Raw genomic sequence first — 27,410 nt, forward strand, 5'->3', positions numbered from 1 at the left:
GTACAATATCTCTACAAGTTGTTTCATAACTGGGTTGGGGGGGTATTATGTATTATCTGCTTGAAAATATAAACTCTCCTTCACAAATGTACCAAATTGACCAGAAATAGAATATTCTTTAAAAGAAATTCAAGATGTTTCTTTATAAGACAAAAACCAAAAACCTCGGCTTACTCCTTTAATAAATTATAGTCATAGGGCTAAACATATAGGTGAGTATTTTCAAATTTTATGTATAAGGTGATCACTGGAAGTCTTAAAAGTAGTTACTTCGGGTAGTAATGTTTATGTCAGTCTGCCAAAGTCTAAATTTAGATCACAGTAAAGGGTAGCTACATAATTGTATTATTTGGGGAGAGACACTTATTCCTAATGCAATTCCCTGCATAAATTTCGGTTACCATGTTTAGGGTTTGAAAACAAAACTTGCACACAAACCAACATTCTGTTTATAACCATAGAACACTAATGCTTGTGTTTTATTATATAATACAACCAAAATATACATTTGACAATTTTCAATTATTTTAGATTACAAGACTACATTTCTTTTAAAATAGCAAAACTGTAATTGAAAATTGATTGGTAACCACTTACAATACCAGAATTAAATTACATGACTAGCTGATAGATTTTTGCCCTTTCCCAAAAAATCCTCTATCTCAAACTTACCATAAATAATTTACACTACAAAATATTTAAACGAGAGGTATAATTCATGTGCGTATTATTCCTATCTTTGCACTGTCAATATTGGAATTTTAAATCTTGTTTTTTAACCTCACTTGTAAGCTAAATTATTAAAATGCTGTGGTCATTCACTGAGAAAAATACATCTTTCTATAAAAACATTTCAAATATCACTTTTTTCTAAACTATCCATTCCCAGTAAGGCTAATCACTTTTCCAACATGTTGTCTGAGACAATTGTAACATTCTAAAGAGAAGCCATTTCAGTTTTGATTTTCATTGGTATTTATTATATATATGAAATATAGCTTATATTTAAGTTTAAAATACCAGTGTCTAATTAATGTTCTTATTCAACTTAATATTCTGTGGACATGTGGTTAACATAAAACTTTGAAAGTTTAGTTTTGATAATGTTGAAAAACAGTCACTGGCCACTGTAAACTCAGTTTTTGAGTCTATACAATTCAGCAGGAACAAAACTTAACAGCATAAAAGAACTGAAATATTGACCAAAGGCAGAATTCAAGAGTAAGACAATTTTGCCAGTAGCATATTGAAAATGAGCATCAGTTAGCCAAACATTGGTGAGATTTGGTATAGATTATGATTCCTCTACTGTTGTAGCTTTTGCAAATTTCTGAATTTCTCTGACTACTTTTCCATCTTTTAAGTAATTTGGTTGGTTTTCCAAAAGGTTTATTCAGTAATATGAATGTAGCGTTTTGAGCTCTTTGGAGGAAAAAAAGCTTCTACATAAATTAATTACTATTCATTTCTAAGCAAACTCTCAAAATTCCCAATGAATTGAATGTAAATGTATGCAGAAAGGCAGAATTCCATTTAGCAGCATAAATAGATGGAATGAAATGCAGGCAAGAATATGCAAGTTAAAGACATATGTATTCAAAACAGGGGAGAAAAATATGAAACCAAGAATAAGCAGACACTTTAAGACCTCTCCATAGATAGCTGATTTCTTAGCAAACATTTTTGAAACTATGACTATAATTTTAGTTTTCATTATTCCAAGGAAATTTTGGTAAAACCTTCAGTGGTGAGGAAGTATATATTGTGTCTCAGCCCTAGACTTAATACATTCACACTGTCTTAAGTGTTCCAGGCAATTAAAAGGTTAAAAATTCAATGTAGCTTAGATGTCCTCTATCTTTACAAATACACATAAATCTTTGTCCATATTTTTTATTCTATGACTTTTTGTTTCACTCAATATTTACTCAATATTTCAAATATATTTTAAGCAATTACCATAAGTTAATGTTTTAGATCTAAAGCAGCCCAAATATTAGCTGTAGGGTAAAAGAAGTTGCCCAAACTTTATCTAAATAATTAAGATTAAAAAGGAGCAATTAAAAAATGGCCTGAACATTCGTATTTTGATGAAAACCAAATTTATTACAGAAGTCAATCCTAACATTTGAGCTTCATGTAATTTTCCCAAAGCCATCTCAGCTTTGATCAGATTTACAGGAAATCTTAAAAGTAAAACAGCCTCCCATTTATTTGCTTTGAGCTTGCTATGAGTTCCTGGAACATTTAGACCCAGCGAATCCAAAGTTACAGACACTCTCATTACGATATTCAATTAGCCTGATCTCCCTACAGCTTTCTTATGCATTACTTTTAAAGAGTGTTTGTGTCTGGTTCACCTTAAAAACAAACAAACAAACAAAAACATATTTAAGCTTTCTGTATAGTGAAACACCTACAAATATTTACGGTATCATTTCAAAAGAAGTACTTAACCTCACATAGCAGTGTGACTACTTTGACATAGGTAAGCAAGACAAATAAAATGAACGTAAGATTGAATGTTCTGAACATCGAGTCAGTCACAGACATGACACTGAACTCTAATAAGGTGCCCTTTAACCACACAGGTTCTCAGAGGCTCTTCTTTCAAGATATGCAGCATGCATGATAAACGAGCAATGTCTGCTATTCAGTTTTCTGAAAGGCTGCCTTCCATGTGAGGAAGTGACTAATTTTTCATTTCACACTAAAAAGGGCGTGAAGAGGCAAAACAGAAGAAGGCTAAGGGTTTTGTGTTCCAAGAAGGAAAGGTGAGTCCTGCTTCCACAGGCAGGAAACATACCATACGTATGCAGAGAGGGAAAGTCAAATTGGAAACATTCAAAAGTGCTAACAAAATATGAAAAATGTTTAGGTTAATGCTGCGAGTTCGGTTTCTTTACATGCATTAGGCTTATTCATTATTAAATTACGAAAGCAATGTTACTTGAATTACAGCATATAATCTCAGAAATGCAAAAAGATTGTGTGAAGAAAAGATGTCAAAGAGTTAATTTAACCCTTTCCGTTGTCAAAATTTTTGCATTTGTTCTGTTATTCAACAAATATATATCCCCACTCCCCACCACTCTAGTCTACCTAATTCTATCTCTCTCTATATGCATATATTGTTATTTTCCTATTCACTCAAATAAAATCCAATAATCCAATATTCAGGAGAGAATAAAGGCAGTAAATGGAAATAATTTACAGAGTACAATGAAATTTTAGAAAAAAAGAGAGGAAGTACTACTGAAATCCCATTGGTTGTAAATAAATCTGTGTTCATTCTTCCCATGATCTTTTAGAAAATTTACTTCTCCTCAGACTTTCGCTAGCAGTTTGTTATAATGTAGAATTTTTTTAACAGATGGATTACAAATTGGCAGCTACTTATACTCTGGTGACCAAAGCTACATTACATTTCGCCCACTTTATTTGTGATTGTTCTTCCTTTTTATGGGGATATGAGTTTTCCCCAAAGCCAGAATTTATGGCTGTCTTTCTTTCTGTCTCTTAACAAATCCCATCTGTATGCCTTCCCATTAGGATGCAGTATACATCATGGTGTTTCCCTTATTAAAATGTTTTCCCATGTCTTATTAAAATATTTATGAAGCATTCCGTCCCTGTAAAGCTCAGCATATATTCTAAAAACACATAACCGAGCACTAACTTCTCTCCACGAACCTGTTTCTCCTGACAAGTCATAAGGAATGCTGGGAGGAGCATTTATACCTTCAGTAAATCACACTGCAGTACAACGAACGTAACCTCTGTAGTTTGAAATAATGCACCTCTCCAAACTCCTAAACCATGAACCAAGAGTGAACCGGGAAAGATCCTGTTGATAGTGTGGGCTGTGTGCATTTGTGTCTTCCAATTCCTACCGTGTGGTAGCCAGTTCTAGAGCAGAATTGATATATCTGTTCATAAGAACATATATATAGCACAACTGCATGGTCAACTCCATCCTTAACGTCCATGCAAGGGAAATAAAGCACCTTATGACAATATAAAATTTGATGCTTGCTGACCTCAGGTATTTACATGACATAACAAATTCAAAAACTCAGGACATAAAACATTTACAAATGGGAAGCCCCTATTTTGAGGCTAATTCTACTACTTTGCAGGTACATGTTTAGTTCTCGGAAAACCGGTTCAGATGAATCATTTGCCCTCGCTATGCCATATTCACCACATATAGTCTTATTCAGATTATCGTTCTTGGGTCCTTTGCCTTAGCACAACTCCGTGGAAAGCTCTTATGAGTTCGTATATGGGGTGTACAAAACAGAAGATGCTATTTTTGCAGGTAAAGCATTCTTTTCTTTAAATTAAAAAACTACGTGTCCATGGCTCTCGGAAGCTCATCCAGGTCTCTGTGATGCCTTCGATTTCGTTTCTTCTTCATCTCCTGCATGTGCTTCCACTTGGGGCCGCCCTTGGTTCGCTGTCTCCGCTTCTCCCTGTGCCACATCTGTTCGCAGTACTGGTCGAGGCTGAAGTTTGGGCTGCTAAGGATCTGGATGTAGTCTTTGTATCTCAACCGTGACTCGGCCAACAGATCCTTGACCTGCCCCTCCTCGTGCTCTGCCCTCTGGGTATTTTCCATCTGTTCACTCTCAATGACATTCAAAGTCAGCTTCACTATGGTGTGGATAAAAGTGTGCTCCTGGGCTTTGCAGTAATACATCCCAGAGTCCTTCTTCTGCAAACTTCGAATCAGTAGCCCGTATTCTGTTTTGATGATCCTTTCATCAGGTTTCAACTGCAGAATTGGAAAAATGGAGGTAATAAATGAAAAGCAGAGAGGGCTATGAGCAAATGAACAGAGGCTCCCTAGGTTTAGTCAGATGAACCTAAGAGATCTATTCCCGTCTCCCTGTCATCAAGCATAACATTACCAGCCACAGTGGAAGACAGTGACAAATGCCACAAAAGTAACAGCCCCCGAAGATGCAGGTTTGCATCTCATTCTTATCTAACTAAACCTTTGGAACATAGTTCGTTTTTCTCCCAGTCTACAGGTAGGAATGAAAGCTATAAAAAACAATGAAGTAAAACTGGAAACTCTCAACCGACCATCTTTACAGAAATTTCATGTACCAAGTGGAATATTAAAAACACCAATTGGTATCTGAATTTCCGAGCCAGAACGGGACACTGACAGTCATCGTGCAGAAAGAGGGATTTTAGCACATACTACTACCTGTGAAGTAGAAATAGAACAAGGATTCCAAAAGGAATTCACTCTGTCTTCTGGATATCACCCAGTAAGTGAGCTGAGCAGCATATGGAGACCGTAAGTGGCGACTTGTTAAAAGTCTAGGGGAAAAGCATGGATACAGCTTTTGGGATGTTAGGGCTGTAACTGAGTAGGACCATCGTCAGAAGGTTAGCAACATTGAAAGCTGAATTTCCCTTTTTACTACGGATTGAATTTTGATACTGTGTGTATATGTGATAGTTTAGATTATGTCATTTGTGGAAATATTTGCCATACCTCGGTATACCATGACCTAGTAATGTGATTTCAAGTGTGAGAAAACTCAATGAACAAAAAAGAACCCCTCCTGAAACATGATGCCCTTTACCCTTTGAAGCAACAGCACTGGAAGACAATTCAAGCATTTAGGCTTGCCTGGCCCCCAACCTGGTGTGAATAGCAAATCTACCTTCAACATAACTGGAGGCACGTTTACCGACACAAGAGCCCTGTTTCATGTGGAATATTGTTGAGTGGCTCGGCACTCAGTAGAATAACAACAACAACAAAGAAGTCTGGAAGATTTCCCAGTTTACACATCTGTCCCTGAATTGTAGACTTTTAGTGGATGGAAATCAAGGAGGCATAAAGACGGCTAAATTAAATTTATTCACAGTGGGTGGATTATACACTGCATCTTTATGTGAAAAATATGTAGGAAAAAGTCCCTCCAATTGTGGAAATATGAGCAAAGGAAAAGAAACATCTCTGGCTACCAGCCCAGTTAACTAACAAGTATATAGCCAACCACCCTCTGTGCCAGAGAAGTGCAGCTGGTGGGGTACCACGCGAGGCCAAAGGCAGGTCACAGCCCAGATCCCTGGTTAATGAAGCTGAATGGTCTCCAGGCTGCCTTGGTTCTACACTGAATCCACACCGTCAGGGTTTTGTTTGTTTGTTTCCCTTAACTTTCCCCATTTGGTGATTCTTGTGTGTGCTATTTTTTTTTCTTCTTAATGGACTTACTCTAAAGGCCCAGGCACTTAAAAACGCTGTTGTCATTCACTTACATTCACAGAAACGGGGGAGTCTCATGCCTAAAATAACAAATGTGAACTTGAATTGGTAGGATTCGAAAGGGTCCATCTTAGGCAGAAATACTAATCTCAAATTTAACACATTACGTACACGTTTTCCTTTAAATAATTTTCCTGTAGGAATTATTCTTCAAATTTTAAATATATCTTAGATCACAAAATTCTGCCTCCAAAGCCTAGGATCTGGTACTTATCTGCCGACTCTGCTTCCTATGATTACTCATTTATCTTCTCCGATGGGGCTTCCATTTATCAAGTTGGTGACAGAGCATATGGTGTATTTGGGGGGTTAAGAGTAAAGCTCTTGGAAGGTTAAAGTGTGAGGTATTATTAGCAACATTATAGACTACTGCACTGTCACTGGAAAGCTGGAGAGGTGATGTTCTGAGGCTTTTATTTTTTGTAATTTCCTCTTAATAGAAAATGGCCTGTGGTTATTAGCATGACAGTCAAGGTGGGTGACTTCAGTTTCAGTTCATCTCTAGATTTCATAACTGGAACTCTTGCTGATGTTTAAGCTGCGCTTAATGTGGCTTTTAGAGAGCTGTCACAGCTCTGACTCACTACTTTTTATTGTTCTCTTTAATCTCCTGACAGGAAGAAATTATGACTTTGATTTCGCACATATGATGTAACACTTCATTATCTCTGCTGTTCTCTTTTTGTATCCTGTTTATTTGTTTAACTCTGAAGTCCAGCTCCCTTCCCTCCTTCTGCGTCTATGTCTGTCCCTACTGGACTCAGAGTTTCATAAACACCTGGAATTTCCTTAGTCCAGTGTGATCCTTCCCTTTTCTTTCTTCCATGGAAGGCTTAATTTTTCTTTTTTTTTTCTTTTTTGACCTATAGATATAAAATGCACTTTAATAAATTTCTTTCTGGATTTATCTAATGTTTATTAGATCATTTAAGTGTTTTTTCTTTGCCAATTTTCAAAAACATGCCTTGATTGAAATAGTATTTCTAATAAAATACAGTTGGAATTGCTATATTTTCATAGGGTTTTTTTGCTATCTAGAGACAGGAAGCTGCGACCCAGAAATTAAGCGGCTGATTCGCATTTGTCTACTTCACGTTCTCCTTCTCTGTACTGCTTGCCTTCCATCCTGGAACAGGATGCATTACGCAGGCTGTATCTCCACAGTGAGATGTCAGCACAGTCCATTTAGAAAATTCAGCTCCTTTACAAAGAGATAATGTAATCTCTGGCCTCTGATTTAAACTCATGGAATTTTCTCCACTCTAAGAGTGATAAGTAAAAACTGCTCCGCTAAATCAAAACCACGCTCGAACTGGGGTCGACTATCCATTTGCCTAATGTGAACGAGGATAATATATTTGGCATTATTAAATGTAGATCTTCAGTGAAGGGCAATTCATTTAACACGAGAAGAGTAGCGTGGAGAGGGACAAAGGACATTTAGGTATGAAGCAGCAGGTAAAGGTCAGGGACTCTGCTCTCCAATAATAGCGGTCTAATGGTAATTCCCTTGCAGATAATTTGCCTGTCAAATCTCTCATAGCTAAAGCATGGCATGTGTCTTCCAAGTGACTCGGCCTTCAAGAATATCTCTTTTCTGCAACAAACATAGAAGGAAGACTTCTTTAAAAATAGTTCTGAGGCAATTGATTCGTTCTTGAAAAGAAAAAAAATGGAATTTATACATCACTAGCCCCTAGATTAATCTGGTGTCTTAGAGTAAATGTAAATATAAAATGCAAACTGCAATGGTGAGAATAAAATGGTAATAACTAGGAAAATATATATGTGCTGTTTCGTTAAGGAAGGAGTTTCTAAGCATCATAAGTGAGACATCATCGAGATATAAATCTATAGATTTGTCTGTGTAAAATATAAAACTCTTTTATGTAAGGAACACACATTTTAGAGACATAAAACATAATAAGTTACTTATGCATAGCATTAAAATGTTCACATCAATAATAGAGTTTAAAAGAGTTGGTGAAAATAATTTAAAAATTTTTTAATGTTTATTTTTGAGAGAGAGAGAAAGACAGAATGCAAGCAGGGGAGGGGCAGAGAGAGAGGGAGACACAGAATGTGAAGCAGGCTCCAGGCTCCGAGCTGTCAGCACAGAGCCCGATGCAGGGCTCGCACTCATGAACCGAAAGATCATGACCTGAGCTGAAGTTGGATGCTTAACCAACTGAGCCAACCAGGTGCCCCTGTGAAAATCATTTTCAATGAATACTTCAATGTAAACTAAGCAAATGGTGGAGCCTGGGTGGCTCAGTCCGTTGAACATCCCACTTCGGCTCAGGTGATGATCTCACAGTTTGTGAGTTCGAGCCCCACGTTGGGCTCTCTGATGTCAGCCAGAGTTGGCTTGAATCCTCTGTCCTTCTCTCTTTCTCTGCCCTTCCCCCCACTCATGCTCACTCGCTCTCTCTCTCTCTCAAAAGTAAATAAAAACATTAGAAATAAATAAAAATAAATAAATTAACTAAACAAATGATGGGTACAGCACTTCAAATACAATGGAAACTGACAACTATGAAATATGAGAAGGCAAATTCATATATGGTGATTTTGACAAGAAATTAGCAATATACAGTTGCTCATCAAAAGCCATAAAGATAACTTTTCACTCAGTTATTTTACCTCAAAAGATATGTCCTAAGAAAACAGAAGAGAGAGGAAGATTTAGGTATCAGGAAGTTGACTACTATTTTTTTCAAAGAGGAAACACGTGCTATTTAAATAACTTGGAATAATCATGGAAGACTGTGGTGTCAGGGTGGCGGGCGTAGGGCTGGGAAAAAACATGGTATTCAAATTGAATGATAAGGAAAGCTGCTCAAAGTGTAATGGTTAGTGGAAAAAAAATTGGAATAGACATCATTAGAGGCCTCATAATTCTCTATGTGTCACTATATTTTCCAAACCATTTATATTGCTTTTATAATAGAAAGAACGACAGTAAAACAAAGACCTACGCAGGGAAAAATACAAATACTTGAAGATGTGTTTAAAATATTTTTTAAACACACACACACACACACACACACACACACACACACACACACACGAACATACTCCCACAAATGGCATAAGGTATTACCTCTTCTAGTCATTCAGACCCCAAAAGTTCAACAGAAGCTCAGGGACTGCCGATTAACTTGCTACTTACAGCATAAACATCATCAATTTCAAGAACCGCTTTATAAGGAAGTCAGCAGATAACTGACTCATGACCTCCCCAACAGCACCCAACTGTGAAAGAGCTCAGTAAGGAAATGTTCTCCTCCTGGCAGAGAATAAGCTGGTGACAGGCTCTGTGCCACAGGAGATTCTAGTCCCTCCCGCAGGCTTTTTTTCAGTGGGGAAAGATTCCAAACTGTGACCTTCTTGGTAAGGAGCAGAAGACAGCCTGCTGGGAAAAATGCTTCAAGTCTAGTCTGGATTTTGCCCCTTTCCTCAGCTCAGGAAGCAGGACTGCATATCCTGGACAATGTGTAACTACCTACTTACAAAGGTAGATGAAAATAGCAGTTGAAATATTACAGCTAGCATACTTTTAAGTAAAATACACTATTTCTGCCCCATTAAAATTCATGGAGCATGGTACCACCATGACCATATGATATACTGTTAAAAGGTACATTAAAGGAATGCGTTGCCTCTTCAGGAATATGAAAGATGCGAATGGAAACGTGAATAGGCAAATGTATATATCTAGAACTAGGAGAATACCCCCCCCCAAGCAGAGTACCATAGTCTTTTAAAAGTCAGATTAAATTTGCCATGGAAGAAGCATCATGTTTAAAGAATTACTTTTAACTGGTGAGAAATTATCAAACTTTATTAGCTATAAATTTAAAACTGCTGGTTTGGGACATTTAAGAGTAAAATATTACAATGTAACTAAAAATGTGCATGTTAAAATTCAGATTCAATAGTTCTTCGATAAAAAGTTAATGCTTTATGTTTCAAAGTTTTATAATCACTTCCATGTCAGATAATACTTTAATATATATTGGAGAAAATGGGGCCCTTAAAATAAACATATATTATAAATACGGATATGCTGTAATCTTAGAATATATGTATGTCAGTAATGATGAAGAATCCAAGTTTTATTGGAGAAATCAGACATGACAATCACTGGAGTATTCCCTTGGTATTAAGCATGTAGAGTCAACATTTTAATAAAAACATTTGTTCTTGAAGATTTCAGATGAAGAGAAAGATATTAACACCTCAATGTAATGGTAGAACATATCTTTCCATCAATTTCTTATGATCAACTTGGTCCTTCTACTGCAAGGCTTCTCAGCCTCAGCACTACTGAGATTTGGGGCCAGAAAACTCATTCTTGTGAGGGATTCTGAACTGAACAATGTTGAACATCATCCCGGACCTCTACCCACAAGAGATACCAATAGCACCCTCAACCCACCGTCCATCCAGCTGTGACAACTAAGAACGTCTCTGGATATCGCCAGATGTGAACACTAGCAGCAAACTCGCCTGCAGTTGAGAACCACTATTCTCTACTAATGTCTGACCGATTACATGTATTATTTTAAATGTTTATAGACTTATCAAGGAGGCTGGTATTTTAGAGCATTTTCTCTGCCTATTTATATGACAGAGAAATTGAGTGTTAGGAAAACTTCTCAACCTGCTCATAAATACTCAGCAGTCAAGCTGAAACCATGACCAGTGCTATTTCCTACTTCACACATCTTCCTGATAGAGAGTATCTGCAATTTTTTTTAAGTTATGTAAACTTGAGAGAGAGAAAGGGGGGGGGAGGGCAGAGAGAGAGGGAGAGAAAGAATCATAAGCAGAAGGCTCTGCACCACCAGTGCAGAGCCCAGTGTGGGGCTGGAACTCACGAAGTGTGAGATCATTATCTGAGCCTAAACCAAGAGTCTGACACTTAACTGACTGGGCCAACCAGGTGCCCCGCGTATCTGTAATTTTATAAGTGTATTTTACACTTGTGAGTAATCCTCTGCTTTGAAATTCACATTCTCATCTGTATTTTCTCATTTTACTTTCATAGTAACTTTTGAATTTATTTCGTTCACTTTAGAAAATCCTGGCGCATACAGGCTCAATGATATTACCAAACACAGGACTGTGATTCAATCAAATATGGAATTCTGAATCCTGAGTTCATTCCATTACTCGTTACAATATCCTTGGTTTACTATTGGGAATATTAGAACTCTATACTGAGTGTCACTGGTTTCTCTTAGGCACTGAAAGAGAAAAATAAAAACTTTGCCATTTACCCTTTGCTTAATGGCACTAAATAATAACATAGGATTTCTCAGACTACCCAAAGTCATCTCATTAAGTTCAGCAACATATATAATTTATCTACCTCACAAAATTTCTGTTATATGTTTCAATCATATGTATGTCTTAGACTCAAACAGAAAAAGTCAAAAGACAAAGAGAACACCCATACTGCTTTTCCTTTTGCTAATTTAATTTTAACACATCCAGAGTGAAGGGGTACATGTCCAGATAGTTATCCAACTTGTTCACCTGATATGACAAAGATAGGTATTTCTTTCTGTATCCATATTCAACCTGTTTCACTTTGTGATCTAAGTTAAACACAATAGTTAAACCACTATTATGACCTAAGTGTAAACACAGTCAAAATTTACTCCTTATCCTACCATAGGGGGAAAATATGTGTTCTTGTTTTTGACCAGGGAATTGCCCTAAAATACAGACAATCTATGAGAATGAAAATTTGGAAAAAATTATGTAAATTTCTTATAAAAATTCAATCTAATTTTAAATATATTTTATTAATGTGTCTGTATTAAGTTGTCCTATTATTTTTTTAAGTTTATTAATGCAAGCAGGGGAGGGGCTGAAAGAGAATCCCAAGCAGGCTCTGCACTGTCATCCCAGAGCCCAACACGGGGTTCGAACTAATGAACCGTGAGATCATGACCTGAGCCGAAATCAAGAGTTGGCTGCTTAACCAACTGAGTCACCCAGGTGCTCGCTCCTAAGTTGTCCTATTCATATCAAAAGCATTGTTATCTTCCATGTTAGTGAGTATAAATTAGTATTTTCCTCTTTACCCCAAATAGTGAGGAGAGCGCCATACGGCACTAAACATTGAACATCTCTCACCACCAAAACTTGATTTAACTTTTACACTATTTCCCTCGAGATGAGCATTCTTTGAAGACTATAACTTACCTCCTCTCGATGCTCATCTCCTGACCGCTGGATATACCACTTAATAGATGCTTGCTGGGATTTAGGTATACATTCCAGAAAGGTTGAATTAAATTCAATGCCAAAAATCACCTTTTCATCAGCAGTTTCATGACTAATGCCTGGAAAGCAAACATGGAATAGGAGATTAACCTTGACCTGATTTTAAAAGCAATGGGAAAATAGACTGATTTAGAACAGATGCTATGAGGAAAAGATTCATACACATTATTAAAGAGAGAGGAAATTCATGTTATAATATTGTTACCGAAGAGTCAAATATTATCTAATAGATTGATTTTTAAAACTCTATCCTTGCATTACAATTTTTATCCTTTCATCAATATATCAACTATTTGCAACCAATTTTTTAAAGTAAGAACTCATAAGATCTAACTCTAACCACTGAGTCTTTTTATCCGAGCTGAACTGAATACAACTTTAGTGTCTTTTAATGATTCACCCCTTCTAACTTGTATAAAATATAACCAATTTTGTAGATAGTTCCAGAGGAGCATTTACTTCATCTTTACAGAGCAATTCTATCATGATTTGATAGACCACATAACATTAAGAAATTTTAATGTCAAAAAAGTAAGTACAGTGGTCTGTACTTGATAAAATTCTATACTGATGATATTGAGCTAGATGCTCTAATACTCAGACTCTGGACTTATACACATTATCTACCAAAAAATGTTCTCTTTTATTCAAAGAGGGATTCTTAAGCCCAACATGCATTTGCTATAAGATAGTTAATGGGCTGCTAAGGGAGCATTGTCTCAGACACCCTATTCTCGTAAATCAACTGCACCATCTGAAATACATTCCATCCAGAGTAGCCAAAGGCTGTGTCCCATGTGTGATCTAAGATCTGTAGCTCAAATTTGATCAAATAAAAAATGACAGCTGCTCAGCCTGGCCCAAACATGCACTTTTTCATCATATATTCAGATGTCTCAATTCTGCAGATGGGCCTACTTAGCATTTTAGGCATAAACCAAGAGTAAGGCTTAAGGGACCTCTGTGAATCCTACATGTAAGCACACAAAATTATCAGCAAATGGCATGAATGCACATATATCCAATAGTTGGGCTTGCCTTTGAAGAAACTTCTTTTGAACTTGTTTGTGTTTTACCAGCAATGATTAAGTCAGGCGTGCTGACACCATCATGAATTAACCTCATCTGACCTTCAAAATGTGTGGATTCCATTTGAAACTTGTAATATATCCACCGTCCCTGCCAATTCAACAGATTATATCTGTGATTTTCACAGTTAATAAATTCCTAATGCACAGAAAGATCCCCAGTGCCAATCATGGAAGAGAAAGGCATGTATCATTTCAAAGTAACAGATGCCATTTTCCTGAGCAAAAGGAGTTCAGGAACAGAGCAGGGAGGTTTCAGGCTGATTGCTAGGTGATGAGGCAAGAGTGGGGGAGAAACTCAATTAGACTGATTCGGCCAAAGAATCGGTCAAGTTAGTAAAAGATACATTAGTGAAAATGAAATAGTTGATCGTATGAAACGCTTTTTCAAGTCAGGAAAAACAGTGACTCTTTGACACGAAGTCATCACTATGTCCGTTTGACAGGAAATGAATTTACTGTTAGCAATAATCTTTGTTTCATTTTTGAGTTTTAAATTTCCTACTTTTAGCAATCTTATTTACAACTGCATCAAAAAGAATGAGTACCTAGGAATAAATTTAACTACGGACATGAAACACCCACACATTGCAAACTATAAGGCATTAATGACAGAAATTGAATAAGGCACAAGTAAATGGAAAGATACTTCATGCTCATGGATTAAAAGAATTAATATTGACAAAAATGTCCATACTACTAAAAGCAATTTTTGGATTCAGTGCAATCCCTATTAAAACACCAATCACATTTTTCACGGAGAAAGAAATAATTCTAAAAATTTGCACAGAACCATAAAAGACTCCGAAGAGCCAAAGCCAGCTTTAAGAAAAAAAGAACAAAGCTGGAGGCTTTGTGGGTGCTGCTCTGATGGGATCCCTTACGCTCCCTGGTTTTAAACCATAGTAACAAAACTATAGTAGTTAAAACAGTATGGTACTGGCATAAAAACAGACACAGATCAGTGGAACAGAACAGAGAGCCCAGAAATAAACCCACACATAGATAATTATTTTTGCAATAAAAGAGTCCAGAATATACAACAGGAAAAGGACAGTCTTTTAAACAAATGGTGTTAGGAAAACTGGACAGTCACATGCAAAAAAAAAAAAAAAAAAAAAGGAAAAAGGAAAAAGAAAAAGGACCACTACCTTACACCATACATAAAAATTAACCCCAAATGGATGGATGTGTTAAATGTAAGACTTGAAACCATAAAACCCCTAGAAGAAAACTCAGGCAGGAAGCTCCTTGATGTATTTTATTGATGATTCTTTTAATTTGATGCCAGAACACAAACAACACAAGCAAAAATAAATAAGAAGGACGACATCAAACTAAAAGCTTCTGCACAGCAAAGACCATCGTCAACAAAATGAAATGTCTTCCTACCAAATGGGAGAAAATGTTTGCAAATAATATATGTGATAAGGTCTTAATATCGAAAATGTATAAACAACTCACACAACTCAATAGCAAAAGCCCCCAAATAATCCAATTGCAAATGAGCAGAGAAACTGAACATTTTTTTTTTCAAAGAGAACATAACAGATGGCCAGCAGGTACATGAAAAGATGCTCAGCATCACTGATCATCAGGGAAATGCAAATCAAAACCACAATGAGCTATCGTCTCATATCTGTCAGAATGGCTACGGTCTGAAAGATAAGAAATAACAAGTGTTGGCAAGGATGTGGAGAAAGGGAAACACTTGTGCACTGTTGATGGGAATGTAAATTAGCGCCAGGGAAAACAGTACAGAGGTTCCTCAAATAATTATAAATGTAACTAATATAGGATCTAGAGAGTCCACTTCTGGGTATCTACCTGAAACAAAACAAAACAAAACAAAACAAAACAAAACAAAACAAGACCCTAACTTGGAAAGATATATTCCACCCCCCCCGCCCCGCCCACATTTACTGCAGCATATTTTGTAACTGTGGTGACGGATGCTAACTTAGACCTATTGTGATTGTTTCACAATGTATGCAAGTATTGAATCGTTGTTGTGTACTTGAAACTAGTGTAAATGCTACCTGTCAATTATAACTTAATAAATTCCTTAAGATTGCAAATACATTAGTTTTTAAATACCCTTATTATCTCTACTTTAATGCCCACAGTTGATTTTCTGTCTCTGGCTTTCCAAATAGGTATCAACTACTCATATATATATATATTTTTAAATGACTGTTCCCGGAAACATGAGATAACTTCTTATAGTCTACAGGGTAAACATAAACTCCATAGAATTCCATAGGAGCTGTCACAAACCTAGCCCAACCTCTGTGAGGTCTTTCTGATTGTAATTATTGTGCCTTCATCTACGGTAAAATTTGCCTTTGCTCTTTTAGCGAAGCTCAGATGCTATCCAGCTAAGTATCCTCTCCTTTACCCATGCATTACGCAAACATTCTTTTGTGCCTAGGATACAATTTACATCCCAGTGACAGGGACAAGGTCATCAAGTGAATAAATTAAAGAACATAGTATTTGGCAGTGTTTTGCGCTACAAATAAAAAAGCAGATCAGGGAATCAGAGGTAGAACACGGAGAAAGTATCTCAGGATGGTCAGAAAAGGTGTCTCTGAGACAGTAACATTTAATTAACTTTTTTTTACACTTATTTATTTTTGAGAGACAGACCGAGAGAGAGAGAGAGAGACAGAGAGAGAGAGAGAGAGAGAGAGGACAAGCACAAGAGTGGCAGAGAGAGGCATAGAATCTGAATCAAGCTCCAGACTCCTAGCTGGCAGCACAGAGCCTGATGTGGGGCTCGAACCCACAAACCTCGAGATCACAACCTGAGCCGAAGTCAGACGCTTGACTGACTGAGCCACCCAGGTGCCCCTGAGACAATATTTTAAGCATAAAATTAAATGGTGTGGGGGCACCTGGGTAGCTCAGTCGGTTAAAAGTCTGACTTCAGCTCAGGTCATGATTTCACGGTTTGTGGGTTCGAGCCCCGCATTGAGTTCTGTGCTGACAGTTCAGAGCCTGGAGCCTGCTTCAGATTCTGTGTCTCCCTCTCTCTCTGCCCCTCCTCTGCTCACACTCCATTTCTCTCTCAAAAATAAATAATCATTTAAAAAATTAAAAAAAAATTAAATGGTGTGACACTTCTTTAGATAGGTACGGAGGAAATAAATACAAACCTAGCTGAGGCAGGAACAAGACTGGAGCTTTTGAAAAAGAGAAACCAGTGAGCGAGCCATGCAACAGTGAAACGAAGAGGATCCAAGCAAGTATCAGGAACGAGATCAAGCAGACTGTAGAGGCCATGGTAAACGCTATGGGTTTTTCACTAATTGTTCTAAGAAGCTAGTGAAAGATTTTGAGTAAGAGAATGCTGTTATCTGACTGTAGTTTCTGAAAGGTTACTCTGGCTACTAAGTGGGATGGAGACTGATCAGGGGAAAAAACGGAAGCAGGAGGACCAGATAAACGGCTCCGGGACAGGTGTGGTGGCTTTGGGTAAGCGGGCACATCGGGAGGTGATGAAGAGTAGGAGCAGTGGTGGCCACAGAGCCAAAAGGACTTATTGTGAGGTTGGTACTAGGCTGTGGAAGAAAGAGAAAAAGAAAAAGATGATGCCTAGCTGCTTTTTTTTTGCTAAGCAGTTGGGTGAATGGAGGTGCTATTTATTAATATGGGTAAGTCTTCACTGCAGAACGAAGTTTAGGAAAAGACAGCACTAATTCTTTCTCATAGATCATTTGGGACGCTTATTAGGCATCTAAGATGAGCTCTTGGGTAGGCATACAAGTCGTCTGGCATACAAGACAGAGTTTAGAACCGGACTAAGAATCTGGGAGCAAATTGCCTCTGATAGTATTGAAATTGACGGTGTTAGGCAGTGAACAGGCAAAGATTTTATGTTTAGATGGTGGGATGCAAAGGAGAGTTAAGAACACTCAGAAGGAGCAGCCTGTAAAGTGAGAGGAAAATCATAAGGATGTGGGGGGGGGCATGAAGCCCAAGAATGCTGAGACACCATGTCTTTGGAAAAACCAAAACAAAACAAAAAACCCTGATTTGTAGTGCTTGTTCTTTTTTGTGTAAAAACTCCCACTCTGGCTGAACCAAGCTAGTAAGGGTTTAAAACCAGCTTATGCAATTCCTAAATAATAAGCCATCAGCTCTCATGGGACCATTAAGAACTGGCCCTAGCACATCACTGCACGGAAGTCAAATGAAGAATGTGTTTCAAGGAGGAGGGAGTTAGACATTAAGTAGAAATGACAACTGAAAATTGGCCATTGGATTTGGCAAGGAAGGAACTGCTGGAGACCTTGACAAAAAAAATGGATTGGGGCAGTGATGGTGATGATTGGCAGAGACTGTGTGTGGTTGGTCACAGCAGGAACAGGATATGGTGAGTCACTATCTCCCCCATCAGCAGGAACTGTGTTTTGAATCACTCTCTTTACAACACTTATCACTATCTGACATTACATCTATTTTACTTCTTTTTAAGTTTACCGTCTGTTCCCTCCCCTGACACAACTTGAACAGAAGTTCCATGGATGCACAGACTGTTTTCTTTTTCATTCACGGGTATATCCTCAATACTTGTAACTGTTCTGGAAACATCTCGCGGGTGCGTAGAAAACACCATGTAGGTTGCACATGGTAACACCTGCTAAATAAAACACTGGACACGACAGGCAGTCACCCATGCAGTAGAACAAGGTCAAACATACTCTTCTGGACCAGAGCTTATTTTTCAGAAGAATGAAATTATAAATTATAAATAATTGTTTTGTGTTTAAATTATAAAGCTGCTGGGTCACTGGTTATAGACTATGAAATTTGGGTTGTTTATGGAACGTGGGGGTGGTTACTAACAATGTGATGAAGGGAAGGCAGTTTCCTTTCTCCAGTTGAGTGTGTGTATGTGTGTGCCTGAGCGTGTGTGTGAGCATATATCCTCTGAAGGTAGAGCTTGAGAGTGGAAAGTAACCAAAGCTATGGAATATATTCTTATACTTTTTTTTTTTGGAATATACTCATGGATTTTGAGGGGAATATTTTGTATAGATATTTTGCAATATACTCTTATAGATTTTTTTTCCCTCTGTTATCAGACTCACTCCTTTTTATTCTCCACTTTGTCCCAGTCATACTCAGGCTCTCAAGATCTTCCACGAAATTTTCTCTGAACAAGACAGCTTCTGGTGATGTCTCTCTTTGCTAAACTCCCATATCACTAATTGTGCCTTATGACATCTCCCCAAAGAATTATAAGCTCTCGAAGGAGTTTCTTTGTCTCAACATGTACCCAGGACAATTATATGCACCTGGAAGTCACTTAATAAACATTTACTGATTGAATGAAAACATGAATTAATACACAAATTCACATAATGCATATACTACCTAAAACTTTCTAACAAGTGCTACACTCTCATCAGACCTTTCTGGAAGGGTCTCTGAGTTTACTCTGAATGTCCATATGTTTTGGACTATATCCTCTTTTATCTTTATTAGCAGTTTTCAAACTTTATGAGGATGGGTAAGGCAGTAAAAAATACAAAAAAAAAGGGATAGGAATTTTAAAAGACATATGATACAAATAATGATATAACAAAGGATTATTCACTTAGGCATGTAGACAGGGGGTTGATTGATAAAATCTCCTGTTGCTTTTCCAGAACATAAGCATTATATAAAATGAGAGCTTCCCATATAATAGATATTTTAAGTCATATAATAAAAAGGCACACAAAAACTAGGCTTAACATTTTAAATGGGAGAAAAGCATATTAAACTTATACTTACTGTCTTCTATGTCCCAGCACTGGGTGATCGGGTCTCCATACTTTACATCTTGGCGTCTGGCTCGCCTATGGAAAAGGGATTAAACTGTTTAGAACATTGAGCATGATATCTGGAACAGATATAGTCGGCATTTAACACTAATAACAGTGGCAAGAGCAGAACTATGCTTGTATTACTGCTCAACTCAAACACAGGGCACTATTCCCATCTAATGTTAATCCAAATACTACTAGCAACAGAGTCCTAACAGAATGCATCCTGTTTTGGAAATAAGATGATATGAATTTTATTGAACTCCTCTGACTTTTGACAAATTGTTCAAAAGAACAGGTTGATTATAAATATAGCCCAGGTTTCAGATACATCCAATGGGGGAGGCAAACCATCCTTACCCTCTTTTTTCAATCAGTCCATGGGAAAGTAACAAGATGTACAAGAGCTTTATTTCGTGGGTAGGAAAGTAACCACAAATCTAGAACTTGTTACCCTATGGAGATTCGCTATTCCATAGATTTGATTAAGCAACAAGTTAAACACTGTCCTCTCAAATAGAAGTACCAGTTTGGTAGAGCATGAGTGGCTAATCCTATCTGCTGATATGCTGTTCACATTGTTTTTCTGATAGTAGAGACAAGGATAATAATAAATAATGGTGTTGTGCATTATTGTCACATATTTTCCTTAAGAGAAAACAGTAGCTATTGCATAAGAAAAGAGAAAGCTGCTACCCTGAATTAAAGACGTCTTAAACTCTTACAGTCTATTTTCATTTGCGTTGACTATTTTATGTTGCCACTTCAGCAATCGTAAAAGTCACAGTAAAATCTGCAACATCTAGGGTGTTGCTTAAGGGCAGTACTGACCAGGTGACGAGCCTGTATGAGATTCATCTAGCACGTACATTTTTTTGGCTCCCGTGGACATTTATGTTAAGGTAAGGGAAACTATCGCAGGGGCATGTGTGCAAGATCAGAGATAGAGTCTTGGGAAATATAAGAAGAAAAATTATGATTGTGTAAGGTACATAAGGTCAAGAATGTTTTTAAATCGTGGCTTCTTAAGAAACAGGGTCAATTCATCAAACTGAAGGTCCATTACGAGCTAATGAGCACTCTTTGATTTTTAGTTTCTAGAAAAGAAAAATATTCCCCAAGGGCTCACTATGAGAAGTATATTCTTAGCCAAAAACTATAACAGAATATTGGCGTTTTTTACTTTGAACTGGTAATAGCGGTATCTCCCCACCCACAGCGAATCCAGAAATTTCAGGGAATCTAAACAGTCTCCTAATTATAAGCCGTATCTGCTGTTGTACTATGCATTCAATCTGTGAGTCCTCGAATTTGAAATTTGACATGTGAGTCAAATTTCAAGAAGAAACAAGTGTGTACGTACTAGTGGGACTAACATACACTCACTTGTCATCATAGTTAATACAGACCTAAAGATTAAAAAAAAAATACCATACACAAATTGCTGACATTTTACCTAGAGGAAAAATATACCTTGAACAATACTGCAGAAAAAGGGTGTTACCATAATGCACATTTAACAATTTATGATCATAACATATTTAGCTAGCATCAGTCATCCTGATGACAATTCAGGTTGTTTCCAATAATTTTGCTACTGAAAACTGTGCTGAAATGGACATCCTTGGATGATTTTGTGGTGCTTTTGCCCGTGTGTATAGAGGATACGTTTCTAACTGGGTTTTGTTGGCTCAGAATAGCTTCATTTTTAAGAGCACATAAAGCAACGAACAGTAAACAGCAGGACAGCATTTTGATGTTTATGTACATCTGAGTGACAGAAGTTGACCAAGTTAGACTTATTACAGTAAAAATAAAATTGTACCAAGTCACTGAGACGCGCTGTGGGTTGTTTATAACCTACGCTTTTACGAACACGTATATGTATACATTATTTGCAAAACAGTAAGGGTAAACATAGACCATGTAAAAATAAGGGAAGAAGGGAGGAATGGAGGAAGGGCAAAGTAGTCGAGAAAAACCAACTTTTAATGGTATTTAACGGAGATGAAGGAAAAGCACGTAAACAATTTTTCAGAATTTTTTCAAGTTCCACATTTCGGCACTTCAGAACACTCTATTTCATGCTCCTTCAACATTTAGTTTTATGCAAAATTTAATTTTAATATTCTTACCAGAGACCATGTTTTCTACAATTAAATCGTCCTTAATTTAAACTAGAAAACAAGGTATTCCGGTGAGATAGTCGCTGGGTAGAAAAGAAGGCTTCACCTTCACTCCATGTGCCTCTTACCGTTTTGAAGTGGGCGCGTATCGAGAGCATGCATTTCCATCCCAGGCACAGTAGGGGTCTCTGGCCAGGCAACAGTCTGCACAGGCTTTCCCATAAGTGTCGCATCTGTTCAAGGAGAGCTGAACCAATCCATCCCGGGAACCGACGTACAATTGTTGCTACAAATCAGGCAAAACAAATGAATTAGAAGCATCTTTCAGACCAGTCTTAAGAACTTCCCTTTCCTGAATACCACATCACAGATCTAAATCTGTCTCCTCGGGTGCCCTTGTACAGAAAATAAGCAGTTGTACAGAAACGTAACAAAGAGTAAGATGAGTCGATCACTTCTACTCCTGGCAGCATGGCGGTTTGAAGATGTTGATACCGAAATGGACAGCATTCTAGAGAGCTAGGATAACCTTGGCAGTAATTTAAGAAGGTCAAAACCCAGCTGCTAGACTGAGGAATTAAGACGTCAAATTCTTTCTCAATGGTTGAAAATGTGCTTTGGTAGATTATATCAAGCACAGATGTGATGGGCAACACTGATGGTCTTCCGCTGCTGTGGCTTCTTGCGTGAGAGACGGCTGAAAAGAGATTTATGAAACTTTCTTGTGGTTTGAACCATTTCATTTGCTAATGAAATACCTCTTGATCCCTGAAGGAAAATGGGTTATAAGCTGGAGAGAAAATGCTTGGTATCACTGTGAAGAAAGTATTAAGGAGGCTCGAAAGATGCCATATCACCAATGAAAGGCTGCAGGATACTAAACAACTCAGCATATAAAGGTGCATTTTGGAAATATGTTCTGAAAACAATGCACTGCTCTTTATGAGCATTCGCTGAGCGTACGTGGTGGAAGACGTAGGGAGAGGGAGGATACGAATAACTAAGCCAGAGTCTGTGCCTTCAGTGAACTCATGGTCAACGACAGCGGGCCATATCAGACTTTACACAAAGGGTAAAAACCTGAGAAATAAATGCTGACATAAATAAATACACTTACTCAATCTACAGACATCTATCTTCTACCTGCCCTGCCTATTAAAATGTCAGTTAAGACCTCCTAGCTGCTACATGCAATGCACCCAGTTCAGTATTTGCTTTACTTCAATTCTCCAAAGTGTTTAACACCAAGAATCATGCCTCCCTTGACCTTCAACTTTTTCTTGTTCTCTGTCTTTATTTCTGCCTAAGATTTCTGTCTCCTTTGAGGATTCCTTTCTTTGCATTAAATGTGAGGTGCCCCCTCTTTTCTATCCTCATTTCTTTGCCTGTCTTATTGTATAAAGCGTCAGGGGCATCTTGAAAACAACGTCAAGGTTGACATACTGGATTGCCCTAAATCTAGCCCTGCTACCCTAGCTTTGTCACCCAGGACACAAAGCTGGGAGTTGTCTCTGAATCCCCTTTATCTCTTAGTCAGCCACCGTATCTTTTCCATTCTCTTACACAGAACTCTCTATCTATCTCCTCCTCTCCCTCTCCACTGCCAACACTTTTGTCTGTCTTTATTGTTTCTTCCCTGGATTACTTATAAGTGTTCTAATATTTCCACTGGCTTCAGCCTCGTGTTCCGACAACCCCCACCTCTACCCCAGGACTCGATCCATCTTCGCTCTGCCACACCAGACTGACCTTCCTAAAAGGAAAAGCTTATCACAACACATTCCTGCTGAAGATCTTTAAAGGTTTTCGTTGTCCTCAGATAAAACTGTTAAACTTCTTAGGAAGACATATAAGGATGTACCTAATCTTGCTTTGTTTTATGTCCCAGAATCATTTCTAGCCTCCTTGCCCCTTGCACACACATATGCCCTTTGCTCTAATTGTTCACAAACTTATTAGAATAAGCTATGATTTCTCACTGCTCACACCTTTCCAAATGTTCTCCTTTTTTCCTTGGCATAGGCTTCCTCTTCCCATCCCCTTTTTAATTTAACCGGTTAACTGCAACATCCTTCGTAGTTCAGGTTACATGTCTCTTCTTTTTTGTTAATGTATATTTACTTATTTTGAGGGGGGCAGGGGCAAAGAGAAAAGGAGAGAGAGAGAATTCCAAGCAGGCTCCACGCTGTGAGTGCAGAGCCTGATGCAGGGCTTGATCTCATGAACCTGTGAGAGCATGACCTGAGCCGAAACCAAGAGTCAGATGCTTAATCGACTGAGCCACCCACGCCCCACATGTCTGTTCTTTTCCCTTCCTTCCTCTGCTCTACCTGGCTTCCTCTTAGACCAGTTCCTCCCCTGTGTTTTCCCTGTACAGGCTTCCATTATTGTTTTGCATTGGTAGCGTGTTCTTTCTATGTCTCCCAGCTCCACTGTGAGCTTCTAAGTGAAGGACTATGCCATTCATTCATTTCTATACCCTCCAAGGGTAGTAGTAGGCCTTTAAGAACTAAACATTCAGTGAAAAACATTAATGGAAAAGATCAAATAAGAAATCTATTTAGATCTTTTCCCTAATAGTTTCTGTGTCATTACTAGCCACATAGATGAAGACAATGTTAGGGGGGAAAGGGGAAAATGGGTGATGGGCATTGAGGAGGACACTTGTTGGGATGAACAGTGGGTGTTGTATGTAAGCTATGAATCACGGGAATCTACCCCCAAAACCAAGAGCACACTGTATACACTTTATGTTAGCCAACTTGACAATAAATTATATTAAAAAAATTAAGCATATTATCCCATAATTTTTTTATCCTGGGGGTACATATACAAATGCTAATACAAGCCTGAACCTCTTGAATTAATTGGGATTTGGAGTATCATATTGAGAACTTACGATCTATTAAATATCATTATTGTCATTGTCATCAGATACCATTTACTTCACACTTACGATGTGCCAACTCTCTGTCTCAAATTTTGTGTGCAGCATCCTATTTATTAGGTGGTGGATTTTATTTCCCTAATTTCTCTGTTAAGGAAATTGATTCCCAGAGTCAGATACTAAGTGGAAGGCCGGCAGTTGACTCTTGGGCTCTTTGCCACCATCGTCATAGTGTAATTTCTAGACTCCCTGATTAAAAACCATTTTTCGTGACTATGGTTAGTATTCTACATGTACTTCTTATGGCCTTGACAGAGACACATCCTCATGAAACAAAGAAAGTGAACTCAGTTTTCAAGAGCCAAGGGAAGGGGAATATCTATCATTCAAGTAATGATATTTGGTTCTACTTCTCCTAAGGCAAGCCTACAACACTGGCCTCTAATTGGTTATAAAAGAAACACACAATTTAAAGCTTTTTACATTATTTATAATTTAACTTCCAATATCAATAGAGTTTCCCTAAAATGAATTCAAGCAGCCTGTTGCTTTTGTGGCTAATTTTTACAGAAAAATTAGAAAGTACCTGCTTCAGAGACAACTCCATGTTCAGGATGATTGATGAGTGCTGAAAATAAAAATCAAATGTTAATAAAGATAATCATTAAGAGTCTTTTATAGCAGCCAATATGTTCTCTTGTCATGTACCAAAGATCACTGAAGAAAACTTCAAGGGTCTGTTATATAGAGGGGGAAAGGATCTTAACGTTTGTTCTTTCCTTCTAATTCTACCTTAATAGAAAGGATCAAAATAGTTCCTTTAAAGTATCTTATTACAGAAAAACTATCTAAATGTATGAGGAAACACTGTGCATTGGAAATCGCTCCCAGTTACCCACAAGGTTTCTCCTTCTAAATCTGCTTATCTTAACTGCTTCCATATAATTCAAACTAGTGTTGACAAGAACATCTCCATAATTATTTATTACCTAGTTCTGCTCTTACTTAGATCGGTAGTTGAAAAACTTGTTCAAGTAGCAGAGTTCTGAAAAGCTATAGTGTTCTTTGTGGATGAGCATATTCTTTATGGAACGTGGCAAGCTACTGATGCACAAGATTCCGTGATATGAACTAGGACTTGCTTTACTAGTTGAAACTATGGCTTTATGCATGCAATATAAAATTAGAAACATGAACACAGAAGCTACCAAACTAAAAAGGATGGAATCTTTAAGAATTTTTCATCTACTTATCATCTATTTACTGTCCATTCGTTTCTCACCAGCCAGTACTTACAAACCGATAAACAGTAGCAGATACCAAAAATTTAAGAAAATACATGAAAAAAAAATGAAAGAAAAATGTTAAAATGAGAACGTGCTATCCCAAAACTTTTTTTTTTTTTTTAATGAAGGACACAGGTTCATTATTTAATCTTCACAATGGAATCCAAATAATTCCTCTTGACCACTAACCACCATTAAGTAAAACTTATTTTAATGCACCTTATGTATTGTGGGAGCTTCATATTTGGCTTCTGGGTTCACACTTAGATTTGACATCAGTTTTTCCCTCAGGAACCACCCAAGACTTTGTTTTTGGTAGATGCCAGATAGCAGATCTTGTTCTTGTTAACTCCTTGACCACTATTATCATCACAATGTAAACAGGATCCTGTGGAACTCAGCATGTTAATTACCTTGAGTTCCTCACAGTGGGGGTCTCTACTTGATTTTTTTTTTTAAGGCAATAGATGTTCACAGGGAAACAGCCCATTTTAATGAACTATCTCAACAAAAATGTTATAAAAGACACAACATATTTTTCAAGGCTCCTGTCAGAAATACACTTTTATTTCTAATGTTACTTTCAGAAAATAATTTTGAACTAAATGTCACTGAGCATCTACAGAGAATACCACAGCTCAAATGTATTGTTAAAAGTCAAAGACATTCCCCAAATCTAGAAAATTATTATTTTAGATCTAGCTCTCTAGGGGGACGTAGCATACATCAAGGCTTTACTATCATGCAACCTTGTTTAAAAAAGATTCCTTACGGAAAGCAGGGACATGTGATTTACACACTCTTCCAGTTTTCTCAAATTCAATGGAGGAAAAATTGAAAAGTCAACCGTTTAAAGTAGAAAAGCATCTGGGTAGTCAGAGACCCCAGACCCCAGGCTTTCATCCACTGTGGCGATTTGTCTGACCATATGCTTAGAGAATAAAGTAATGAGTGGCCATCCCAGGAGCCCTGATTTTAGTGGTATTCTACGGGGAGAGAGGAGTCCTGTTCTCAGTTGCTTGAAAAAACTTTTTTTCCATTGCTTAAGGAAAAGGAAAATAAAGGAGCTAATTGCACAGACTTCTCTAGGAAAAGTGACGATGTATTAAAACACACTGTCCTGTATCAAGGACTACTAAGTGTCCCCATCTCTTCTGGAACTCTGGACTGTCTTACCTTGAATATCTGCAACTCTTCCAGCACTACTTCTTCCATATTCCACTTCTCCTTTGAAATGCTGACAACTTTTAGGACTGTTCCAATGTCTGAAAAAATACATGACCTATAATCCTGCTGTTTCTCCTTTAAGTATATGCCTAGCAACCTTCACAACTGTTCCCTCCTTTTTCTTTCAAAGCCTTTGGAAAAGTCAGATTAAACAAGGCACACAAGAAGTGAAGCTTAATGGATATGATTCCCTCCTTCCGAAACATGATAGTTTTTAACTCATAAAACACATATTTGTAAGGAAGACATTAAAAGACATGCACTCAAAGATCTTTCGAGCAAAAGGAGTATGTATGTCTCATTCAAATAATGGCTGAAATTATAACTAAAGTGGAATGATATTTTTGTAACTGAATTTAAAAGGTTAAGATATATTAAAATATTTTTT

At 37.5% G+C, this 27,410-nt stretch overlaps 1 protein-coding gene across 6 annotated transcripts in view; it reads right to left on the reverse strand.

Annotated features, from left to right (window-relative positions):
- Positions 1-443: 443 nt before the first annotated feature.
- The window catches only part of SEMA3D (semaphorin 3D), a 199,622-nt gene continuing 172,655 nt past the window's right edge, over positions 444-27,410 (reverse strand). For all 6 annotated transcript variants that reach the window (XM_019825397.3, XM_011280356.3, XM_019825398.3 and 3 more), the window contains 6 exons: positions 26,972-27,060; positions 25,096-25,137; positions 21,751-21,908; positions 19,465-19,529; positions 12,512-12,651; positions 444-4,777 (listed from right to left, as the gene is read on the reverse strand). In XM_019825397.3, the coding sequence (XP_019680956.1) occupies positions 4,352-4,777; positions 12,512-12,651; positions 19,465-19,529; positions 21,751-21,908; positions 25,096-25,137; positions 26,972-27,060 (920 nt within the window). In that variant the 3' untranslated portion in view covers positions 444-4,351. The remainder of the gene's footprint in view (positions 4,778-12,511; positions 12,652-19,464; positions 19,530-21,750; positions 21,909-25,095; positions 25,138-26,971; positions 27,061-27,410) is intronic.

Source organism: Felis catus, chromosome A2 (genome assembly GCF_018350175.1).
Source record: "Felis catus isolate Fca126 chromosome A2, F.catus_Fca126_mat1.0, whole genome shotgun sequence".
NCBI lineage: Eukaryota > Metazoa > Chordata > Mammalia > Carnivora > Felidae > Felis > Felis catus.